General features: G+C 37.4%; 1 protein-coding gene across 3 annotated transcripts in view; it reads right to left on the reverse strand.

Annotated features, from left to right (window-relative positions):
• Positions 1 to 20,639, reverse strand: part of TRAPPC8 (trafficking protein particle complex subunit 8) — an 83,964-nt gene extending 63,325 nt beyond the window's left edge. For 2 of the 3 annotated variants that reach the window (XM_007093056.2, XM_007093055.2), the window contains exons 1-6: positions 20,147 to 20,639; positions 11,539 to 11,733; positions 7,461 to 7,550; positions 5,769 to 5,943; positions 3,070 to 3,223; positions 462 to 555 (exon numbers count right to left, since the gene is read on the reverse strand). In XM_007093056.2, coding sequence (XP_007093118.2) covers positions 462 to 555; positions 3,070 to 3,223; positions 5,769 to 5,943; positions 7,461 to 7,550; positions 11,539 to 11,733; positions 20,147 to 20,303 — 865 coding nt within the window. In that variant the 5' untranslated portion in view covers positions 20,304 to 20,639. Of the gene's footprint in view, positions 1 to 461; positions 556 to 3,069; positions 3,224 to 5,768; positions 5,944 to 7,460; positions 7,551 to 10,260; positions 10,842 to 11,538; positions 11,734 to 20,146 lie in introns of those variants that run through there. The other variant, XM_042962981.1, reaches the window with a different exon arrangement.
• Between the last annotated feature and the right edge of the window lie 5,517 nt (positions 20,640 to 26,156).

The raw sequence follows: 26,156 nt of genomic DNA on the forward strand, positions 1-26,156 counted from the left end.
AAGCTCTGTGCTGACCGCTCAGAGCCTGGAGCCTGTTTCAGATTCTGTGTCTCCCTCTCACTCTGACCCTCCCCCCATTCATGCTCTGTCTCTCTCTGTCTCAAAAATAAATAAAAGTTAAAAAAAAAAAAAATTAAAAGAAAACAACTGTAATTTAAAATACAGAAATAAAGCTCTCAAAATCATGTCAACTTTGGGAATAATTAATGCTGCACACAGTATCTTTCCCCTTGCCTCCTAAAAAATTTTTAAAAGAAATAGTATATATTACTCTCGGTAAACAAATTTTTAAATGTCAAAAAACGTCAAACTCAAATGACTCAAAAAACTCTTCAAAGGAGAAGCCCATTTTATTTTTATTATGAAAATTTCCCCCATCTTTTATCTATGAAGATTAGCATGCTTTGACAACAGTGCAGATTTTCAACTAAAAGAGAAACTTAGAGAAAGTATATCAAGACCTTTGACTTCGTTATCTAATCCATCCAATGAAAGCAAGTTACTATCAGAATTCTTATTTGAAGTTATAGTACAAGGGCCATCTTCATATGATTCCTATCAAAATAAAATAAAAAAAGCATTAGCAGTTAGTTAATTAATCATGTTTAAGATATCACCAAATCCATCAACAACTGTGGTTTTTCTGCTGACTATAAGCCTCATTTATTTGTTTTAGCAAGACACTTTCTTTTTAGTCCTCCAAATTCTTAATTTCTTTCATATATTTTACCATTCTAATCCACATCTACTATATTCCTAAACGCCCTTTCACGTTCAATCTACTATCCTAATTCTTCTGAATTCAAATGATCTCTACCTCAGTTTACCTGTTTATATGTAATAAGTACATGAATACCTGCAGAGTTGTCTGAAGTAAGAAATAAATGCCAAGAGAGAAGGACTACTAGAGTCAGGCAGGGGAAAATAAGAGGATGGTATGAAATCTCCTGGGTTATGGACATGTGTTAACAGGTTGGAGTAAATTCTGAATATATCACAGTGCATTAGAAATATATCCAATGCAGTGTTTATTTGTACAAAGGCTCTGGTTTCTCAGTCACAAAACAAACTTAAAAATACCCAGACTACTCTGCGAGAGCAATAATTTGAGGTATTATTCTGAGTGTCATGCTTTGAGGGAAATTACAAACTAGTACTTTATAAGATAAAAGCGATCAGGACAAGAAACTGCCACTCAAGAAAGAGTTGAAAAAAGTGGTTATATTTAGCCTGGTAAATACAGAAGGGGACACAAAAACTATCCTTCTATATTTTGAAAGGTGACTTAATGAAAAACTGGTCCCAAAGGACCAAGGAGTATAAGCTAAGGGACATAATTTTTGGTTGATCCTCCAGCTGTTCAGACATGAAGAGAGTACTAGATGAGGTTATTCACAGGTAAAGGAAATTAAAATAGATTAGGGGTTAGGTTTGATAAGCTTTAAAACTATCCTCCAGGAGTGCCTGGATGACTCAATCTGTTAAGCATCCGACTACTGATTTTGGTTCAGGTCAAAATCTCACAGTCATGGGATTGAGCCCTGCATCAGGCTCCATGTAGAACCTGCTTGAGAATGTCTCTCTCTCTCTCTCTTGCTCTCTGCCCCTCTCCCCTGCTTGCTCTCTCAAAATAAAAAATAAAAACAATAATAAAAAATAAAAAAGCTATCCTCCAATCCTGGCTATCTAGCTATAGAATTTCTGATACCTCTGTCTTCTTTAAAAGTTCTCAAACTGGTCAATTTGACTTATGTTTCCCTTCCTTAGAATGATTGGACTCTAAATTCCATTTTTGGGGGGCACCTGGGTGGCTCACTTAGTTAAACATCTGACTCTTAATTTCAGCTCAGGTCATGATGTCACAGTTTGTAAGATTCAGCCCCACATCGGGCTCTGCACTGACAGTATGGAGCCTGCTTGGGATTCTCTCTCTCCCTCTCTCTTTCACTGCCCGTCCCCTGCTTGCTCACACACCCTTTCTCAAATAAACACTAAAAATAATAATAAATTCCATTTTTCAATATTGTCCCTATTCTGAGTGTGGCCCTGAAAGACCATTTTTTTTTAATAAAACTCCTTCATATGCAACTGGTTTTTCTTTTTTCTCACTTTTTCCCAGCATTTTCTTAAAGTGAGTAAATATCAGTATAACACTATATTTGGACCAAAAATTCCATATATTAGATAGAAAAATAAGGCAAACAGATTATTAAACAATATTTATATTAAGACATCAAAAATTACAAACTTTATAATTGTTATTTTAAAAAGAATATCACAGAGTACCCAATGTAATTCAAATGTACAGAACACAACTATATTTTCATTTACTTACAAAATCCCCCTTCTATACACACACACAGAAAAGTCAACTCCTGATTATCTGAACTAAACATGGGAACTTCACATCTGACTACTACCAAGTGGCATACAATTCTATCTTAGAAGTTCAACAGACCATGAAACCTTATACCTACCCACTTCAACTAATAGGCAATTAACATTAGACTAGGACTCTAGATTAAGAAAGGAGAAAATTAGGAAGAAATAACACTTCCTGAAAATTCAGAAGGAAAGGAAATCAAAGGAAAGTTAGGGAAAAAAGCCCACCCACCTAAAAAGTATGAGCTCCAAAAGGTGGCCATAAGAACAGCATGTTGAAAATGAAGGAAGGCAACCCCAGAGCATGTGGATAATAAAGAATTGACTGTAAGCATTCATAAGGAATTATATGTACAAGTAAAAACTTCTATTCTCTACATGTCTAGCCAATCTCATTCAATTCTTATGTAATTCACTTTTCATTTTTTTAAGAAAAGATCAATTAATACGGATATTATATACCTGAATGGAATACATATAAGGGATTATGTGTTAATTAAAAACAGTTTTAAACCACTGAATTAAGAGCTCACATGCTGATAGATCAGAACTAGCTAGATTCCACAAAATAAATAAACAATTCTACTAGTTAAATGAAGACTTAAAAAATTCTACAATGATGCCATTATGTCATAAAACTGAAATACAGCTTTTGTGGTTTGCTTCATGGTTGTTTTTTACATATACCTGGTTTTGAATACTATTTTTCTGAAGATACTGACTCCAAGGATCTGGTATCTGTTCATCTGATGCTCGATTAGATGTTCGAGAATTAATTTTAAGTAAATAGCAACCCTGAGTTCCATATTTCTGTTTCATTTCTTCATAAATTGATTCAGCTCTAAAATAAAAAATGGAAAAAAGTTTGTAGTAAATGGAGAGCATACCTTAGGCAATAACAGATATTAAAATAATGCAAAAATAATCCCCAAAAAAGGCAGAACAGAAAATCAGATATAAAATAGTAAAAAAATTAAAACAAAGATCATGATCCTAACTGAAATTTAGCTAGCTTGGATATCACCTTAAAGCAGAGTTAACAAAATGTGCTTCAACGGTCAAAGAGACCATTCTGGTGGTCAAACTAGTTGAACTACAGTAAACAAAACCAGCAGACCACCTCCAAGCCTTCCATTTACTCATGTGCACTGTAAATTTCCAAAGAATGGCTTCAAACTTCTAGATCAAGAACTCTTTCAACTGTAAGTACCAGGCTTTAGGGAAGAAGGTTTTGGAAATTCCATCTGAGAAAACAAACATTTATCAAAAAACGTAAGCGCCGAAACAGAAAAGTATAGCACCCCAAAACTTACAAAACATCTTTCACTGCTACAGTTTATCCTTCCCTTAGCTGTTTTCAAAGGGACACAGTTCAAAGACAGAAAAGGAAAGAAAACTCAAGAAGAGCAGCTGACTTATTTATTACATGAAATCCACCCTTTTTTCTTGCAAAATTTATAATAGCTGAATCCATGAGTTACATCTTAGATGCAATAAAAAGTAGTTTTATTGCCATAGTTTAAGTTAACTAAGCTATGCTAGCTGGTAGGTGAAAAAATAATTCAAGTGATAACACAGCCTAGGAAGCAAACAGCATATTCTAATGAAAACTGAAATTTTAGTACATAGGGCTAACCTAATTTAAATGGTATCTTTTTAAGTCAATCAGCCATCTGGGGGGGTGGGGGGGGGAACAAAAAATTTTTTATTATATTTAAATGCAAGATAATACTATACAAGTAACATGCCTGCCAGACTACCAAATCATATTTACACACTATAAAATTAAGGCTGGATTAATAAAAGTTATAAATGTATACAAGCAGATATAAGTATATGTATGTGTATATACACTCAAGTACAATAAAATATACTGCTCACTTTACCAGTGATACTGCTAAAGATATGAACCACTGATCTAATACCTGAATTACCACTTAAATATCCTAGTTACAACCCTTCAATATGAAAGATACATATCATATTCTATAGATAGAAACTAATTTTAATAGCCAGTTCAAATTATTTCTATTTACATAGTATACTTCATCCACAGGCTACAGACTGTTTATGATTTCAGAAAAAATCCTAAATATTAATTATTCCTCAGAAAAGTTCTTTGGTTATAAAGGAAAATTTATGGGGTGCCTAGCTAGTTCAGTCAGTGGAGCATACGACTCTTGACATTGGGGTTGTAAGTTCAAGCCCCACGTTGGGTGTAGAGACTACTTAAAAATAAAATCTTTCAAATAAATTAATTAAAATAATAAATACATAAAAGGAAAATTTATTTAAAAGATAATGATATGTGCTCAAAACAATGGCAAGAAATGATTATTTGTATATCCTAAATGGCACTGATTTATCAGACTGACAATTTTAAACAAAAAATTAATTTGATCCACATCCCAAATCAAAAGTCAAAATAAACTCCAAAATCATAAAAATAAAATTGCTTTTTATGTTATCTTATTTTTTAAGAACTTACTATATTTTTAAAGATAAGTTAATCATTTGTTCCAAAGATAAAAGGACTACGGCAAATCACTAATAATGAATATTAAAGGACATGTAAGAAATGTCTGGGGACACCTGGGTGGCTCAGTCACTAAGCATCTGACTTCAGCTCAAGTCATGATCTCATAGTTTCTGAGTTCAAGTCCCGCTTTGGGTGAGCTCGAGCACCACTTCAGGTGAGCATAAGGGGAGCACAAAACCCTGCTTCAAGGTGAGTTCGAGCCCCAAGTGAGGCCCGCTTCTCGCTCTCTCTGCCCTTCGCTCACGCTGTGCCCATTCTCAGAAGGAAAGACAGAAAGAAAGACAGACAGAAAGAAAGGAAGGAAGGAAGGAAGGAAGACAGAAAGAGAGAGAGAGAGTGAGAGAGAAAGAAAGAAAGAAAGAAAGAAAGAAAGAAAGAAAGAAAGAAAGAAAGAAAGAGAAGAGTAGAGAAAATAAAGAAATGTCTGCATGTTTTTGAGACTATGAAAACATCAAGGCTAAAAATACAAAGTGACAATAGGGTAAAGAGTGGAAACAGAAATGCCCTTAAAAAAAGTCAAGAAGTGAAAAGTTAAAAGGAAAACTGAGAAAAGAAAAAAAATGACAAAGTAAGAAATAACAGCTAAGACCTACAAGTGTAAAATGGCAGGCACTTTGGTACAAAGATTGTAGTAACAGATATATATTGAAAGCAAAGTTTGGATAAGCATATGAAATCTAACATAAAATAACTTAGCTGTTGAACATAACAAAGATATAGTTAAATGTTTTATTAGTATTTTTACTTTCTTAGATAAAAAAATACATCTAAAATTTAAATAAAACATGCAAACTAATATCTAATCATATAACAGGGAAACATTTTTAGTTAAAAAAATAAAGCTTACCTCTGTTCATCTCCTGCACTTACATCATGTAAAAGTACATAATATTTAAGTGTATTTGGTATAAACCACTTGGGGTAGGAATAGTCACTGTTGTGCTGAATTCGATGCTGTTCTTGTGATAACTTTGAAAACTGTTCCACAGGTTCAGCTTCACTAGATGATGCTACCAACATACCTTGTAAACCATATTAAGGTAATTATCACTTATCACTAAATGATACATATTATCCTATTAAAATAAACTTTGAGGAAATTTTCTAAGCTAAAAAATCTGATTTCATAGATTTTCACTGCAAACACAAAATAATTTCTCCAGCATTTCCAAATAACTCAAGGTTTTAAATCTCAAATACTTTTTTGACAATGGCTTTTAGGTCATTTACATATATAAGGAAATCCATGAACATAAAAATGGACAATATCAAAGTTACACATCAACACAATGAACAATTCTGCTGAATCTTGCTCCTCTCCATTCCATCTCACTGCGGCTTCATACTCTATCCTACCTCTTAACTTTCTCTGCAACCTCATTAAGAAAACTAAAAAGTCATAAGCATCAAAAGAGGTTAACAGCTATAAAACAGGTTACTAAAATAATGGAAAACTGCTTTTATATATGAGATCTTGCATAAGAAACTAATCTTGAGGCAATCAGCAAAAGCAGTTAACAATGACAGTTCACATTTACTCTTTGGTTCAGAAACTTACTAAACATGAAATATTTGAGCTGGAGAAAAAAGAAAAACAGTAAGTAAGCCATCAGTATTCTTACTCTGTAATAAAAATTAATTTATTAAAACCAGTCTTGTCTAGGATGTCATTTAACAAAAACAACAGTTACAAAAACTTGAAGCATCATCAATGAAAAATAATTTTTCTATTCTCCCATGTCCTCTCAAAAAATTTGCCTTCATAGGGGACACCTGGGTAGCTCAGTTGGTTAAGGGTCTGACTTCAGCTCAGGTCATGACCTCGCAGTCTGTGACTTTGAGCCCCGCGTTGGGCTCTGTGCTGACAGCCCAGAGCTTGGAGCCTGCTTCAGATTCTGTGTCTCCCTCTCTCTCTCTCTGCCCTTCTCCCGCTTGCACTCTCTTTCTCAGAAATATACATTAAAAAAAAAAATTAAAAATTTGCCTTCATAGAACTATTTCTGAGATTACTAATTTCCAAAACATTTGATTTTAAGAAAACACAAAGGTCAGGGGGCGCCCAGGTGGCTCAGTCAGTTAAGTGTCCGACTTCGGCTCAGGTCACGACCTCATGGTTTGTGAGTTCAAGCCCTGTATCAGGCTCTGTGCTGACAGCTCAGAGCCTGGAGCCTGCTTTGGATTCTGTGTCTCCCCCTCTCTCTGCCCCTCCCACATTCATGCTCTCTCTATCTCTCAATAATAAATAAACGTTAAAAAATTAAAAAAAAAAAAAAAAAAAAAAGGAAAGGAAAGAAAACACAAAGGTCAGGCACCGGGTGGCTCAGTCAGCTAAGTATCTAACTCATGATTTCAGTTTGGGTCAAGATCTCACCGTCATTAGATCAAGCCCTGCTTCAGGCTCTGCACTAAGGGAGGAACCTGCTTAAGATTCTCTCCCTCCTTCTCCCTCTGTCCCTTCCCTACTTGTGTACTAGTGCGCTCTCTGTCAAAAAATAAAAATAAATTAAAGAAAAAAGAAAACACAAAGGTCAAAGGATACATGCTAAATAGTGGTTCAGAAATTCATGATCTGATGCTGGCATCGACTGAAGAAAGGTCTCTCTGTAAGACTCAAACCATGGAGTGGTAGCTAAAATAAACAAGATATACAACAGTTAAAATTCCTCAACAGAATCAATTTACAACAAAAAAAATGTCAAGTCCATACTCCTAAAAGGTGTGAAAGATTCCCAACAGTAAATAAGCATTTTTCACTTGTACTTAAAGATATAAACAAGCATTTTCTACCTCTGCTTTAAAATTAGTGTCTGTGCCATACACACAAATATATTCAAATATAGGAATATACATTTGCAAAAATAAAACTGACTTATTCCTAAACCTACACAATGATCCACAACCTACTTACCTATTAATCCTTTAAATATTACCTACATGAGTAAAAAGATTCTGAAACTAAAGTTTTGTGCCCCTCTCCTCTTCATAAACATCATTTCAAAACAATGGTTTCTTAACCAACAGTGATTTTGACCTCCAGGAAATATTTGGCAATGTCTGGAGATACTTTGGGTTGTCACAGTAGGGATGGGGTTGTGTGCTACTGACTTCTAGGCAAATACGTCCAGAACAGTGCAAAACATCCTACAATGAACAGAAGACAGTTCCCCACAAAAAAGATTTATGTAGCTCAGAATGTCAATAGTGGTAAGGTTGACAACATCTACTTTATAATTTGATTACTTGAGTATGACAATAACAAAACTTCTTTAAATGAAATTTCAAAGTATATTTACCTTGTAATCAAATATAAGGAGGTGTGTTTTCACATTTTTATAAATGTATATAATGTAATTCTTAAAATGTCAAACCTCTCTTGCTCCATGCTAAGCATTTTACAACTATTCTTTATTTGTTTTTAAACTAACTTACAGTTAAGTCATTAGACAGGTCATTTCACAAGGTTTAAACAGATTATATAAATCACAGTTTTACTAAAGGACATTCTATTCCTAGCTATTTATGCCGACTACCAAACCTTTCACCTCAATCACTGAAAAACCTAATATACTTTGTTCACATTATAATACTACATTAACCAACTGGAAGGTAAAGGGGAAAAAAAACCATTCAATCTTGGCCAAATAGTAGTATCTAACCTGGTGCCATATATAAATATATAAAATTTTAATTCCAACAAATACCTTATGAGAATAACCCATATATTGTTTAGGAGGGCTATCAATGTAACAATTTCATGTTCATTGCTATATGAGAGGAAAAGCTTTCTTAGAAATACCATAATCTATATGAAAAGTGACAAAAATTGGAGAATAAATGACAATACTAGCCAATGTTATAACCCATTTTCTTTCTAACCAACCAATAACCTATATCTTCCCCCAAAATCAGTCAAAATTAGTCTAGCTAGAAAATTAATATGTATTTTCACTCAGCACCAAGGACAAGAAAATAAAAGATAATGAAAATTTGGTTAAATAGGAAGGAATCTTCACAGACTTGGGGAAATGATGTTCTCTATCTACCAAACTACTTTAATAGACTGTTAAAAAACAAACAGTCATAAAACAGCCCCCCCCCTCCCATTTTACAGATAGTCAGACATCAGACTTGAGCATCTTTCTCTGGAGAAATGAAATGGCCCCAAATAAAAGAACCATAAGTATTGGGCAACTCTAAAGCCTATTCACAGCCTCACCACCCAGTACAGAAGTCCACTAGATAACAAGAGTTTATTATGCCCAGCGGGGCTTTTAATTCTCAGTTTGAAATAGAAAATAATGCCACGGGCTCAGCAGATATGTGAGAAAAGTTTCCAATGTGAAAAAGTGACCAAAACAAACTGAAAAAAGTAATACAAATGAGAGGAAAACACAGGATAAAAGAAAACTTAAATACTAAAAGAAGCCAACAACAATTTATTAATTTCCTGAATTAAAATACCACATGACACAAGAACTGCCCAGTACAAATAGGAAAACAAAGAGAGCAAGGCAAAGTTTCAAAAAAAAAAAAACAAACCACATACACACACAATAAACATTAAAATTTCAATGGAAGGTTAGGAAAATAAAGCCAGAGATAAAGATATCACCCAGAAAGTAAAACAAAAAGACACAGAGCTGTAAATGAACAATATTTATAAAAAAAGGAAAGAACACTAAAGGAGCAACTGAGAAGTTCTACATCCAATTAACAAGTAGTTCCAGAAAGAACAGGGAAAAACAATGAGGAAGAAATTAACCAAGAAACAGTATAAAAAAATTTGTCAAGTTTAAGAGTATGTATGCCCAGGGCACCTGGGTGTCTCAGTCAGTTGGGCGGCCAACTTCGGCTCAGGTCATGATCTCACTGCTGGTTCGAGCCCCGCTTGCATAGGGCTGCGCTGACAGCTGACAGCCTGGACCCTGCTTCGGATTCTGTGTCTCCCTCTCTCTCTCCACCCCTCCCCTGCTCATGCTCTGTTTCTGTTTCTCTCTCTCTCTCTCAAAAATAATAAATCATTAAAAAAAAATTTTTTTAATAAAAGAGTATGTATGCCCAAATTATCAAAAGGGGCTGCTGATACAAGTGAAAAAAAAAAGTTAAATTAGGCCCAAAATGAAACTTCAAAACAGAGATAAAGAGGCTCTAAAAGCTTCTGAAGGCTGGAGGGAATGAGAGGATAGGTATCCTAATGTCATCCAGCTTCTTTACAGCAATACCAGAAACTGAAAGTGGAATAAATCTGAAGGAAATTATTTCTAACAATATATATAGCCAAACTATCAAATATAAAAGCTAAAAGCATTTTCAGACATTAATTGGCTCAAAAACTTTACCTTCCAAGTGACCTTTCTCAGGAAGCTACTGGAGATGTCCTTCACCAAATTAAGAAAATATACCAAAAAAGATAAAACTGAGAGTCTACAGAGAAGAGAAAGGAAGGAAATCCCCAGGCTGACAGCTGTGGAACAGACCTTGAAAAGTAACTAGTCCAACGTGCAGCAGAACAGTGTTTTGCAACTTTTATTTTGTAATCTCCCCTATGAGCCTTTTAGACATTTCTAATTAGTCTTCACAGATACATACATGTACCGTGCACCTATTTATGTACCATGGTCCTTTGGAGAGTCACAAACCATTGTAATATCTAGGATTTTTGCACCACTGAGAACCAAATTTTCTCCCCCACTGACAGATGATATCATTCCTCACTAAGAATGCAGAGAGAAAACTTCAGGAAGGAGATCCTGATAAACAGATTATCTGATAAATTAATGTCAATCATGAAATCTTATCAAGAGGCTATTGGAAGTTTAAAAGACTAGGAAGAGATACAAAGAACTCTAAGCAAGTTTGCTTTTTAAAAAGGCAATTGGGGGAGCGCCTCCTAGGTGGCTCAGTTATGCATCCAACTTCGGCTCAGGTCATGATCTTGCAGTCTGTGAGTTCGAGCCCCGCGTTGGGCTCTTTGCTGACAGCTCAGAGCCTGGAGCCTGCTTCAGATTCTGTGTCTCCCTCTCTCTCTGCTCCTCCCCGCTCATGCTCTGTCTCTCTCTCTCAAAAATAAAATAAACATTAAAAACAATCTTTTTAATAAAAAATTAAAAAATAAGCTCTTACAAAAAATTAAATATTTACTCATATATTAGAAAAATGTCTTCAACTTAACACCAAGTAGGATAAAAAGTAAAATAAACTTAATTCTTTTTATTTTAGTATCACTTATGTCACAAAAGAATATATTGCTTTTTATCTACTGCTAGTTCTTTCACTCTAGATTTATCATGCATAAGTTTTAGGCATTACTTTAAGTACTGGAAAGAAAATAAAGAGCCAAAGTTCCTGTCCTCATGGAGCCTTCTATTAACTTTACAATTAGAACTATAAAAACATTTTCATTATAAAAAAATAAAATGAAATGATGTAATTCATAGTTGGCTACCTACTTGACTATAATCTCTGTAAAAGCAAGGATTGGTTTTTTACAATACTGTATTCCCAGGCTCTAGCACCCAGTAGGCATTTAAATATTGAATGATTTCCAAGATACAGAATTACTTTTTCTAACAAAAGAAAATTTCATTTAAATAGTAGTAATAAAACTTACTACATACCACTGATGTTGAGGTCATAATCTCCTGCTGTAATCACATTAGCTACTAATCCTTCCGCAGGCTGACTGCCAGAAACAACATCATTCAAAAGCTTCCGAATGGCTCCGGGTTGAGGTGGTTGGGTGATAATGTTGCTTACTGCTATCTTCAGATTTTTGATTATGTGAAGTTGATTATTAGGATCTCTCATATGTACTTTAAAAAAAAAAGGAAAAAAACTTGAAATTAATCCTACACAATAACAATCCAACAATAAACAATTGGGTTAATAGTTTACAAAAAGAATGCACAAATCAAAAACCAGGAATTCCAAGTGGAAGTCTTCCAGAAGTACAACACAACTGACTTACTTATATACCAAGAGGGCTAGGTAGAGTCTAACCTTCTCCCTCAATGCTACTACTCACAACTTTGTTATTTGTAGGTCCTTTCCTTCCCCCTATTTTCTGGAGTTGCCAGGAACCAATCCCCATCTATATCAAATCCCTAATTCTCACTCACCCTAAGGGCAATCCCCAGGCAGTGTGACCTGTGAGATCTGTAGTAGCAATGCTGAAAATAGTAAAGGGGAAGAAAGGGGAATTAAGTGCTGCATGTGGGTTTCCTCTGCTTCTCCTAGTATACTGCCTGCATTCTCAGCCCTATTCTACCATCACAAAATTCAGTGCCCACCCCGGAGAAAGATGTTGATAGTAGTAAGGCTATGTTCTGGAACATAAGGTATATGAAAACTCTGTATTCTCTGCTCAACTTCACTATGAACCTAAAAAAGAAAGTCTGCTCTAAAAAAGAAAGTCTACTTTAAAAAAAAACAAGAAGAAAATGCCCAGATCCCTTCCCCCACCCCAAAACCCTGACTCCACCCTGCTATAGGCCTTGCCAAGGCGACAGGATTTATAACCAGTGTTTCAGAACTTTAGGTCAGGGGATAGGTTTGCAGGGGACTGTAACAAGACGGTGTCCACAGTGCACAGCAGGAAATGTGAACATATTCTTTTCACATAAATATAATCAAAGAAGATCATTAGTTTCCATAACAGTATTAAAAGCAGTCCATTATATTAAGGACTCAACTTTTATTTTTATTTTTTTTTAATTTTTTTTTAACGTTTATTTATTTTTGAGACAGAGAGAGACAGAGTATGAACGGGGGAGGGTCAGAGAGAGAGGGAGACACAGAATCTGAAACAGGCTCCAGGCTCTGAGCCATCAGCACAGATGCCTGACGCGGGGCTTGAACTCATGAACCGCGAGATCATGACCTGAGCTGAAGTCAGACGCTTAACCAACTGGGCCACCCAGGCGCCCCTGGACTCAACTTTTAAAGTCAGACTTTACTTTAAATCCTAGCCCACCACATGTTATCCTAAAAACTTTTCAACTTTTCTATGCTTCAATTTCCTCATCTATAACATGTAATTAATGCCTTCTTCAAAGGGTTACTTTAAGAATTTAGATGAGATATCGTTAGATGAGACAATTAAGTGAAAAGCACTGAGCACCAAACCTGACATATACATAACTATATAGTTAGGTGCTTAAGAAAAAATGAAAGCAGCAGGTATCACACACATTCAAGTACAGCATGGATCATCATTTTTAAATAAGAGGCAAACTGGAAAACTGGCTTTGGATACCTACCCATTAAAAAAAAAAAACAAACACTTTTTTTCCTCAGACGAGAATCTTTACATCAAACTTTTTTTTTTTTAAGTTTACTTATTTATTTTGAGAGTGTGTGTGTGTGTGTGTGTGTGTGTGTGTGTGAGAGAGAGAGCAGGAAAAGCGCAGAGACAGGGAGACAGAGAATCCCAAGCAGGTTCCGCACTGTTAGCATGGAGCCAGACGTGGGACTCAAACCCACCAACCGTGAGATCATGATCTGAGCCAAAATCAAGATTCAGACACTTCACTGACTGAGCCTCTATATGAAGCCCATATTTTAAAATAAAGTTACATCAAATGTCTTCCTAAAATTTCCTATGTGTCCTCTCTGTTGACTTCTCAAGTTTTAATTAACAAACATAAGACGATAATCTTTTAAAAATACTATATATGGCATAAATATGTACACTTGTATTATAAAAATAAATATATGTATAGAAAGCATACATGCAGGGGCACCTGGGTGGCTCAGTCAGTTAAGCGCTCGACTTTGGCTCAGGTCACGATCTTGCGGTTCATGAGTTCGAGACCCACGTCAGGCTCTATGCTAACAGCTCAAAGCCTGAAGCCTGCTTTGGAATCTGTCTCCCTCTCTCTCTGCCCCTCCCCTGCTCACGCTCTGTCTCTCTAGCTCTCTCAAAAATAAACATTAAAAAAATTAAAATAAAAAAAAAATTTTAATTAAAAAAAAAGAAAGTATACATATAAGTTCCATTATGACTGGCTATGATTAAAAAAGGAAGAAAGGAAAGGGAACCTCAAATGTATAATATTTGATTTCTTTTTAAAGAAAAGGAAGAAATACAATGTAAATGTAATAAGATTAATATTAGTTGGTTCTGGGTAGTGGGAAGCTTAGTAGGAAATTCTCTGAATTCTTCAATAATTGTTTGTTTTCTAATTTAAATAAACACACACAAGCCTTTTGCCCTAATTAAATTTCCCAGCTGGTCTAACTATGAAATAGAGAAAATGAAAAGCATGAAAATACTATGCTGCATTTCTGATATCTTTTAGAAAATACTGTACAAGTATTCTCCCTAAAGTTGGTCTCTAATTGTCAAAAAACATAAAAGTGTCTCTCAAAATTTTAAACTGGCTAATTACTGTTAGTATCAACACAAAAAAGTGTCAACACAAAAAAGACATTCTAGGGTCGCCTGACTGGCTTAGTCTGTAAAGCACATGACTCCTGGTCTCAGAGGTCATGAGTTTAAGCCACACGTTTGGGGTAGAGGTTACTTTAAAAAAAAAAAAAAAAAAGACATTCTAGTTTTGCCCATATTCAGAATGAGTTTATCATTTATTAGGTAATCCTACTAATACATCCAGAAATGAGTTAACAGATGTGACAGCCAGCCTCTGAAACAGTCCCCAATAATCCTGTATTTTGAGTTATGCACACACTTGTGTAATCCCTTCCCACCCAGGGTTGTTATATGTGCCCAACAGAACACAGAAAAAGCAAGAGTACATCACTTCTGAAATAAGGTTATGAAAGAGTACAGGGTCTATCTTGGGTGCACTTTCATCACTCCCTCTTAGCGAAACTAACTGCCGTGCCATGGGGATACTCAAGGAGCCTATGGAAAAGCCTACACTGCACACAACAGAGATCTCAGGAAAACATCTAGTGAGGAAGTGAGACTTGCCAACAACCACATGAGTGAGCTTGGAAGCAGATCCTCCAGCCCTGATGACTACGGTCTAGGCTGACAGTACCACTGCAACCTCAAGAGAGACCCTGTCCAAGAGAGACCCTGGGACAGAACTACCCAGCTGAGCTACTCCCAGATTCCTGACAAACTGAGAGACAAGATAATGCTTTTGTCCCCCCTAAAGTGCTTAATTTTGGAGTAATTTGTTATACAACAACAGAGAAGTAAAACACTGGAATATCCCAAAACTAACCTAATAAAGAGGAAGATAAGAGCTAAGAATGATTTAAAAAAATACTCTGAAAAAACTCACACAGTTCTAAAGCTTGGCTTCATTAAGAGTATATCACAAAAGGTGACATCATAATCACATGACATCTCAATTTCAAAATGAAATTCAGCTCTACCATTGTCTTACTTTTACAAGTTACCATATAAATATAATTTTTTTGTTGTTTTATATAAGTAACCTCTACCCCCAACATGGGGCTCGAACTCACGACCCAGAGATGAAGACTTGCATGCTTTTCCAACTGAACCAGCCAGGTAGCCTCATAAATATAATTTCTTGAATATTGTATTATGAAGTAAAATTTCCCAGTATGTGCAGGTCCACAGACTACTGTTTCCTCAAGCTAATTAAGAGTTGTTTCAGAAAAATCAATTTCATGTTCAAATAAATTTGAGAAACATAGGATTAAGTTTTTAAAAAGTCTCTTTATACCAGGTCTTCCCAGAGCCTTTAATGTGCTTTAATGTGTAATTCTCCCAAACACATGCTATTTGAAGCAAACTTATTTGATCATAAAACTCATTTGCAGGGCATGTATAACACATTGGGTGTCCTATGGAATATATTTTTAAAAATGATAATATCTTCTATGTTTTTACCTAGCACACGAGACTTTACTATATACAGGAAACCTGAATTGCTGGAAAAATAATCATAACTTGTACAAAAATGACACAAACAACATATGTATCTAAATTTTAAGGGGTGCCTCGGTGGCGCAGTTGGTTAGGCCATCTGACTTCGGCTCAGGTCATGATCTCACAGTTTGTGAGTTCGAGGCCTGCATCAGGCTCTATGCTAACAGCGTGGAGCCTGGAACTTGCTTCGGATTCTGTGTCTCCCTCTCTCTCTGCCCCTCCCCCGCTCACACTCTGTCTCTCAAAAATAAAAACACTAAAAACAAATTTTAATTTTGAAACTTGACTTGAATTCATCCAAAGTTTGGTACTTGAAAAATTTGTAGGTTAATTATCTAGTCACACTAACATGGTAGTTAAAATTAATAAAATATTTCCTTTTAAAGAAAACTAGAGGCAATAAGTTTCCTTCAAAGGTCCTTTAGAAAATACTCAAGATTTACACTGAAGATTTACATTCTGTTCTTTTTAAACCCTTAATTTACTCCAGTTAAAAATAATACTTTTTGAAAGTGACAGTCAAGTACTTTCAAAAGTTGATGTTTAAGTGAAATTTTCTTAAGTCTTATAAATGTCTAAATGATATGTTGAAATACTATTTAAAATTACTGAAGAACTATCACTATGACAGCAAAAACAGTGAAGTCTGATTAAGTAATACTACCACCACTATTCTTTGAAATAAATGGCCAGTAGAAATTTCTCAAGCAATATTAAGATTACAAACTTTGTGTTGAAATGACGAATATATATTCTTTTAGGTCTCAAACATCTATCTAGCATAACGATAAGAAAAATATATATACTCATCATTACTTAATATAAAGAAATACTTGTTGGATTTTAAAACATGTATCCAAGAAATCTAGAATGGCTCTCCACTGACTAACACATCAAGTCTAAACTTTTTTTTTATTATTTTTATTTAAACTCTATTTTTAAGGCCCTACACATGCATGGTATTCAAATTTGTTTTATCAACCCTCCCTCACTATTCACTATAGCTTTTTTTTTTTTTTTTTTTTTTTTTAATTTTTTTTTTTAACGTTTTATTTATTTTGAGACAGAGAGAGACACAGCATGAACGGGGGAGGGGCAGAGAGAGAAGGAGACACAGAATCGGAAGCAGGCTCCAGGCTCTGAGCCATCAGCCCAGAGCCCGACGCGGGGCTCGAACTCGCGGACTGCGAGATCGTGACCTGAGCTGAAGTCGGACGCTTAACCGACTGAGCCACCCAGGCGCCCCTCACTATAGCTTTAAACCATGGGTTTTTCTACTGAAATTGAAAAAAAAGTGCACTGTACATTGGTATCTCAATAGTCAAAGCAAGTTTTGACCTCAAATAACAATATACCCACAGGCCAGAATGGAGTCCAATTATTTTTTTTTAACACTCCTTTCTCCTTTTAAGGAAATTTTAGCTGTTTTAGTTAGTTGTGTTCTTAAACTATGTGCCTGAAGTTATATTCTCATGCCTCAGTGCCTAAAGATACGCTATCTTTGAGGAATCCCCACACTTGAGACAAAAAACAAAAACAAAAACAAAAACAGTAGCCTTTTCTGGATGGCTAAGAACCCCAAAATTTATTTATCAGCAAAAAATTAAACTACAGAAAATTATGTCCTTTTCACCAAATTTCTAATGCCACCACCAAAGTCCAATGTCCTAATCACCTTAAACTTTGAAATGTTTATCAACTCTTATTTATCATTATAAACCATACAATTCTAATCTCCCCAACTTGATACCCTTGCTCAAGAATCTATGACTACCACGCATTTTTACCATTAGATATGAAATCCAAAATCCCATTCCCAGAATTCAAGATCCTTCCTTACCTAGGAATCATCTTCCCTTACTATACTGTACTCTGATGGGGCAGTTTCCTCACTGCTCAGGAAGCACTCAATCTTAACTTCTAGCTTTTGCCATTCTCACCTCATCCCCATCCTCAACGGGAAATGCTGGCACTCTTCCTTTCCATCAACTCTCTACCTAACCATGAAAGTCCAATTCATTTTGTTTCTTCCTAAATCTTTCGCAGTTTACAGAAGGAAATCAGAAAAATCCTGAGGTGGGCCCCTATTCACTGCACTATTCAATACAGAAAGCACCAGCCAGATGAAGCTATTGGGTTGGGCACTTGAAATGTCTAATCCAAACTAAAATGTAAACCTTATAAATGTCTAAATGCATACCAAAGTTCAAAGACTTAGCCATAAGAACATAAAATACTAAGATGTTTTATACTGATTACATGTTGAAATAGTAACATTTTGGAAATATTGGGTTAACTACAATACTAAAACTAATTTCACCTGCTTTTTACTTTTTTTATAGTGTGACTTCTAAATAATTTTAAATTATATATGTAACTCACATCATATTTCTGCTGGACAGCACTGCTCTCTGGTGTGAATAACAATCCTACTGCCAAGAGATAAGATGACTTAAGAATACTTTGAGTCACATTGCCTGTTTTTAAATCTTTCCCACATATAGGACTGTAGACAAGTTAACATCTTTATGACTCAATGTTCTCAAATTTAAAATGGTGAGAAGAGTTATCTACTCTATAGGATTCAACGAGAACTAGAAGAGAAGAGCTAAATAAAGCAGGTATCAAGTAGTAGCGTTATTATTCCTCATCAACAAAGCAGGAAAGAGCATACACATCAAAGTCAAACTGATTCTCACACTTTTTTTTTAAGAACTTAAGAATGTAGGGCACTTTAAGGGCACCTGGGTGGCTCAGTCAGTTAAGTATCAGACACTGGATTTCCACTCAGGTCATGATCACAGTTTGGTTCGTGAGTTCAAGCCCCGCGCAGGACTCTGCACCCACAGCATGGAGCCTACTTGGGATATTCTCTCTCTCTCTCTCTCTCTCTCTCTCTCTCTCTCTCTGTCTCTTCCTCTCTGCCCCTCCCCTACTCTCTCTTTCAAAATAAATAAACATTTTAAAAACAAAACAAAAACAGAATGTAGGGCACTTTGCTGTTCTTGATTTAGTAGAACATTGGAGGAGCTGAGCTTGATGGCTAAAGTACAAGCTGAAGAAAATCCAAAGGTTCCCAAACTTTGTTTTTTTGGACAGCTCCCACTCTCCTTTAAATAATAAAGTGAACTTATGGAGCTATTCTCTCAAAGAATACACACCTGTGGCACGTAAATACATACATGTATGGCACAGCACTTTCTGTGAAGAAATCATCATAACCAAATAAACATCATAGTCATTTGCTTGATACAACCTCATCATAGAACCCTTCATTTTATTCAGACCTTAAGAAGAAAGAACTTTATTTATACTTTGCTATGTTCTATTTGCAAAGGTAAATATATTGGTTAAATACTCGGGAGTTTTATTATGCTTATTTTTCACTAATAAAGAATGTAAAGGTGATGAAAACAGGCGGCTCTTCAATTAAAGACACATTTCTCCTGTTGATTAAACTTTTATCTGAAAAACTGAATCTTACGACTTTTCCATTCCTATAAATCTATTTAATTCCAACCATCCAAATTACAACTTGTCCTTACTTCTTCATCCATCAGGCAAAAGGCTGTTGCAAGTTTTATTATTTTTATAATTTTTTTTTCACAAGAGGTTAAATAAAATACTATATGCCTAAGAAAATGTTTACATTGTCAAAGAAAAAACATAACTAAATAGAAGCTTAGAAAGAGATAGGCCCCAGGAGGGCACCCGGGTGGCTCATTTGATTTGAGCATCCAACTCTAGATTTCCGCTCAGGTTCATGAGATCAAGTCCAGCAGCAGGCTCTGTGCTGACAGTGCAGAGCCTCCTTGGGATTTTCTCTCTCTCTCTCTCTCTCTCTCTCTCTCTCTCTCTCTGCCCCGCCCCTGCTCTCTCACTCTCAAAATAAATAAACTTAAAAAGAGACAGAGCTAGGCCCCACTACCAGAAGAATACTACTCAAAACAACTTTGAAAGTCCAGTTTAACACCCAGGAGAAGATGATTCGCCTTCTTCATTAAGACTTCAGCATCTTCCTACCCTTACCTGCCTTGCAACTTCCTAATTCCCTCCCTATGGTCGTTGAAAACAGTCTCAACGCCCTTCTCTGGGGCTCTCCCCCCCCCCCCCCCAATTACCCAGCAGCCCGGCTGGTCCGGGGAAGAAGGAAAGTGCCTAGAGAAACTAGAGGTTAGGACCGCGCTGTCTTGACAACCTCACTCATGGCCCCTCCCCCAGCCGCCAGTGGAGACACCCCGGGGCCCCAGCCGCGGACGCCACTCTACCGGCTCCGAGATGTAAACATCGCCCTTTTCTTCCCTTCCCGGCCCGGCTTTGAGGAAGCACAGTGAAAAAGGGAGGAGACCACATACCCTCCGAAGTGAGGCGAGAGAAGGGCTTAAGCAACTCCGCGAAGCTAAGGTGATTGAGGCGAGTGAGCCGCTCGGCTTCGTCGCTGCACAGCGCGGCGACACAGGGGACGAAGGAGTCCGGGATTAGCTCCTGCACTGATTGTACACACTGGGCCATCGCCGCGGCACAAGCAGCGGCGGCGCCCGCCCTCCGGCCCGCTCTCAGAGACTGATCCTGCGGCTGCAGCAGCTACTGCCGCCGCCCGCCGGCCTAGCCCGGCCGGGCGGGGCCCCACACTGAAGCCTTGAGACCAACAGAAGGAACAGACGCCGCTGCCTCGGCTCCCAGGCACACACCACGGACCCCTCCCCTGCACCGCCGCTCCTCAGGGCTCGCCCCGGCGTCCTCGCATTCCACCGTGGTGGGTGGAGACGCCGACAATCGCCAGTTAACCCTCCAGACGGTAAAACCTTGGTCACTGCTCGACCGGAACCGCCATGTTGAGGCCGAACCCTGACCCACCGGCAGTACCCGTCCCAGCAGGCCCCGCGCTCGCCCCTCACGTGACGGTATTAAAGGAGGCGATGGGGCGGGGAAAGAGCAGAGGAGAGGGAAATGAAGAGCGACGGAGGCCGGTTGGGAGGCTGGCGCCGGAAGTGGTGCGATGGGTGGGCCCCTACGGAGTGAGGCGGGGCTACAAGCGCGGTGGGCGGAGCCAAACAGGAGACGCGCGACTTTAGGCCTGATTCTCACACAAGCCTTTGGCAAGCAGAGCGGGGTGCAGGCGCCGAGCGTGTGCGAGATCCGTGCTGTCACAGTGGTGCGGGAACTCGCTCGCTTTCCACGCGGGTCGGGCCTATTTGGAGCCCCAAAGCCTCTCCCTGGAAACAGTAGGCAAAATAATGTGGCTGTTCGCGCTGTTTCCCACGCTCCCCGTAGAGCAGCAAGGGACACCTGCTCAAGGAAAAGTGTGCTGCCCGGGCGATGTGTGCTTGTTTCTCGTGGCGCGGGCCTAAGCAGACCTTGTATCGTTTAAATAGCCATGCTTTTAGAAATGGACTACCACAAACGTGGACCCAACCAGTGAGCAGAAATGTGTGGTCTCGTGGGTACTGGAATTAACACGCGTGTAAGGGGAAACTCCTGGCACTACTGTATGTTTGTTGGTCGCAGGGAAGTGGTGTGCTTGCAAACATCTGAGTCGTCCGCCGCCACGTTCGTTTCTCCACTATGCTTGGATGTTTTCTTCACAGTGATGGAGTTGCGGGAAGCCAGTAATTCCTTACCAAATGAAGTCCTAAACTGGCTTCCGTTCTTAGTTTGCCTTTTTAGAGATTGTTCGGTTATGTAAGTAGAGGTGAATGAAAGGGATTCTATTACAGTGTCACTCAATTGTTTGAATTCCTTCTGAATTATAAGCCAAAGATACAAGGCAAGGAAAACTACAATGCTCTATTATGCTTTTATGGTACCTTAATTTAAAGGAGGCATCACCAACACCAGTATCTCAAATTGTCGGATTCTTTGGCACCCTGAGGTTTTTACCTTGGTAAAAATTTATGACAGGCAAGAGGTATGCCTTTCTCCTGTAAATTGATGGAAGGTAGGAAAGGACGACAGGACCTAATGACATGACATTTTAGCCACAAATCAATTTAGAACACATAACGTGCAAGTTGAGGATCTGGGAATTCATTTCCTTAAAACTGTGCCTGAGCATCTCTTGGAAATTCTTCTTGTATCCACACATCCCCTTTTGAATACCTTGGACCTCAATCCCTTATGTGAGAATCCTATAAAAGTGAGTATGACTCAAGTTATACATTTTTTTTTTTTTTTTTTTGGTAACAGGGCGCCTCAATGCAAGCATACAACTTTATTTAGTACTCAAAGTAATTAAAAAGGCAACATATTTTTTACACTAAAATTAAAACTATTTGCATTAACCTCTCTGAGGACTCTTATTTTTTTCACTTTTTTAAAAAGTTTATTTATTTATTTATTTATTTATTTATTTTGAGAGAGAGAATGAGTAGGGGAGGGGCAGAGAGAGAGAGGGAGAGAGAGAGAATCCCAAGACAAGCAGGCTTGCCAACACCAACCCAAAGCCTTACACAGGGCTTGAACCCATGAACCTCAAGATCATGACCTGAGCTGAAATGACGAGTCAGACACTTAAGCAACTGAGCCACCCAGGCACCCCTGAGGAGGACTTTCAAATATTTTAGCCTAAATGAATTTTTTGAGATACTCACATTCCATAAAATTCACCCCTTTAAAGTATACATTTCTGTGGCTTTTAGTGTATTCAAAGTGGTACAACCATTACTACTATCTAATTCCAGGACATTTTCATCACCCTAAAAAGAAGCTTGGTACACATTAGCAGACACTCTCTACCCCTATACCTTCTCCAGCCCCTGGCAATCACTAATCTACTTTCTGTCTCGATAAGATTTACTTATTCTGAACATTACATATGAATGGAATCATAGAAGATGTGACTTTCTGTGTTTGGCTTCCTTCACTTAGCGTGTTTTCAAGGTTTATTCATGTTATAGCATATTATCAGTACTTAATTCCTCTTTATGGCTGAACCTCAATGGATTTGTGTCTTATGCACTGACTTTACAATCTAACACCACATCCACAGAGTGGGTGAGTAATTCACTGTAAAAATCTATTTCTTTCTTCGTCTATCCTGATCTTCTAAGGTGTCCTCATCTAAAGGTTAAAGCTGAGTCACTGCTTTCCAGGCTACAAGAGTAGACAAAAGAATGGAAAAGTACATGATTAATAGTTTAAGTTCAAATTGTATTAATGGCACTCAATAATCTCACTCACATACTACTGGCTTTAATGAGTCTCACAATCTCATGTATCTCTCCAAAAGAGACTGAAAAACATAGTCTTCTGTTGTTAAATGAAGAGGAGGAGAGGGAATATGGGATGGAAGTCAAGGTGTCCACTACATTTCATTATTTATTATTAATGAGATACCCTGCAGAATGTATTTGTATGTAACTGAATGTATTATATAGGGTCCAAGATATCACACATCTCTCATTTCTCTGATTCCTCTGGACACCGGAGCTTTTTGTATCTCATGTCCTTGAGACTATTCACTGTGTCCAGGAAAAATGAGGTGCTATGATTGGCAGGCTTTGGTCATGTGCCCAACCTCAAAGTCAAGAGGATAGGGTCTATCACTAAAAGAGGAAACTTGCTGGACAAAATAGTAACAATAACACAAACAACTAAGAACCTCTTTTCCAGTATTAAATATGAGGACTATCTTCCTTCCCTCCCCAAAATCAAAGAATGACATAAAACTTCTGCTAAGCCAATGGGCTTATATTTTGGTATACTGTGCTATCAAACGTTCATTGATTATTTTATTTGGTGTGTATGGTATTGCTGATCTCTTCTGATGGCTGGTGAAGTCAAGTTTAAAGAACAGAGACACTGGAGTCAGAGAGGCCTGGGTGAAAAAGCGGTTCTACCACTTGTGAATAGAAATAATATCACGATTATTGGTCACTATCCACCAGGCATCATGCTTTACATTCTCTACTACTTTTGCTTGTCAACAAACCCTTAGAAGTATTTGCATCGCCAATTTTTAGATGTAGAAACTGAAACACAGAACAGTTAATTAACTTGCCCAAAGATAATCAGCAATGGAGCGTGGAACAGGACCAGCACAGTTTAACCTAGAGACTTGATCACTAGGGTAAATTGCTTTTCCACGTTTCCTTGCTTTGAAAGCACCTATAGAAATTTTCATTTGCATAGTTTCGTATGCATAGTTTTAGCAAGAAATCTGTGGCTTTTGACAAGTCACTTATCTTTCCTGAGCCTCACATTCTTTATCTGTGAGCTTAGAAAGTTGAGACTAGAAGATTTGCTGCATTCATCCGAAGGTGAAGATCTGAGAATCTATTCTTTCCACTATTATTAAATTTCATTGTGTAAACAGTAGATGGTGCTATTGAGTATTGGCTTTTAAAACCCAGTAAAGGCCGTTCAAATTCCTGGATACATAGTTTTCATTAGGAGACACTTACCTGTATATCAGAGCATTGGAGATCAGGGGATGACCAGAAAATTCATACACGAAAAGTTTCTTAAGCTCAAAGATTTTACATTATGTTGCTTTGAAACGCTAGGGGGGAAAAAAGACTTAAATATATAACCCACATGTTGGCCCATATTTTCTATTTTATTTACTGCACTGGATGTTTTAAGATTATTTATTAACATTCTAAAACACATGACATCCATTTTCTAATTATTTTAAGGATGAATCATAACCACAGTTTTGTACTCCAAAGCTCATAATTCTATTTTATACTTATTACAGGTATTTACACTCCATATAAATCTTCTCTAATTAAATCTGCAGGTAAAAATCTTTTGTAAATATTTTTCTCCTTTATGCTTCTAAAATAAGAGATTGTATCAATGCTTGATTTAATTTTTTTTTAATGCTTGGTTTTAGGAGCACCTGGGTGGCTCAGTCAGTTGACCATCTAATTCTTCATTTTGGCTCAGGTCATGATCCCAGAGTCATGGGATCAAGCCCTGAATCAGGCTCCACATTGAGCGTGGAGCTTGCTTGGGATTCTCTCTCTCTCTCTCTCTCTCTCTCTCTCTCTGCCTCCCTCCCTCTGCCCCTCACCCCTGCTTGTGTATTCTCTCTCACTAAAATTTAAAAAATATAGTAAGGGGCACCTGTTTGGCTCAGTTCGTTAAGTGTCCAACTTTGGCTCAGGTCATGATCTTGCAGTTCATGGGTTCGAGCCCCACGTCAGGCTCTGTGTTGACAGCTCAGAGCCTGGATGCTGCTTCGGATTCTGTGTCTCCCTCTCTCTCTGCCCCTCCCCCACTTACGCATACTCTCTCTCTCAAAAACAAACATTAAAAATAATAATAATTTAAATGCTTGCTTTTCAGTTATATATAAATACTTCCCCAAACTGGATAAAAATGTAGCAAAAATCCATAATATTATGCCCAATGGTGAAATATAAGAAGCATTTACTTTAAAGTCAGAATAAAACAGGATTATCACTGTTGCTATTCAATACTTTTCTAGCTTCCTACAAAAGCAGCTAGAAAAGAAAAATAAGCAAAATTTATAGGCTTTCAAAAGGAAGAAACAAAGCTGTACTTGGTTGGAGATGATATAGTGGAGTAAATATCCAGTGCCCCTTCATCATATTCATGTGGCTGTTCATCTTCTCTTCAGTTGCTCTCTCACAAGTGGAAGGCAGAACTCATATTTTCAGCTCTTAGAGTTAAGGCATCATCATTTGACTTGGCTTTGGTCAGCTAGGCGTATACTTGCAAAAATCCTATCTGAAAGTGAATTACATGAGAAGATATGCTTTTGGAGAACTTTAACTTCTGCTCTCCCTGGTAGTGGCAGAGGCACCACAAAGATGTCAATTCTACTGAAATTAATCTACAGGTTCAATGCAATTTCCATCAAAATACCCACAGAGATTTTATGGAATTTGACAAACTAATTCAGAAATCAACATTTAAGAACAAAGGTCTAAGAATAGATAATTTTGAAGACAAATTCCAAGGTATTTACTCTACCAGAAAGCCAGCCATACCAAGGTCATAATACAGTTGTCAAAAGACAGCTGTAGACAAATAGGCCAATGGAATAGAATAGAGAGCTGCAGGATAGACCAACTTGAAACAAAGCAATATAGAAAGGATGGAGTATTCAATAAATGGCGCTTTAATAATCAGTTATCTCTTTGAAACAAAAATCCAATTCATTAAAAAAGCCAGTTTAGGTAGGGGCACCTGGGTGGCTCAGTCCGTTAAGCTTCCGACTTTAGCTCAGGTCATAACCTCGTGGTCCGTGAGTTTGAGCCCCACATCAGGCTCTGTACTGACAGTTCAGAGCCTGGAGCCTGCTTGAGATTCTGTGCTCTCTTCCCCTCCCCCACTCACACTCTGTCTCTCAAAAATGAATAAATGTTAAAAAAGATTTAAAAAAAACAGTTTAGA

This window comes from Panthera tigris, chromosome D3 (assembly GCF_018350195.1).
Source record: "Panthera tigris isolate Pti1 chromosome D3, P.tigris_Pti1_mat1.1, whole genome shotgun sequence".
NCBI lineage: Eukaryota > Metazoa > Chordata > Mammalia > Carnivora > Felidae > Panthera > Panthera tigris.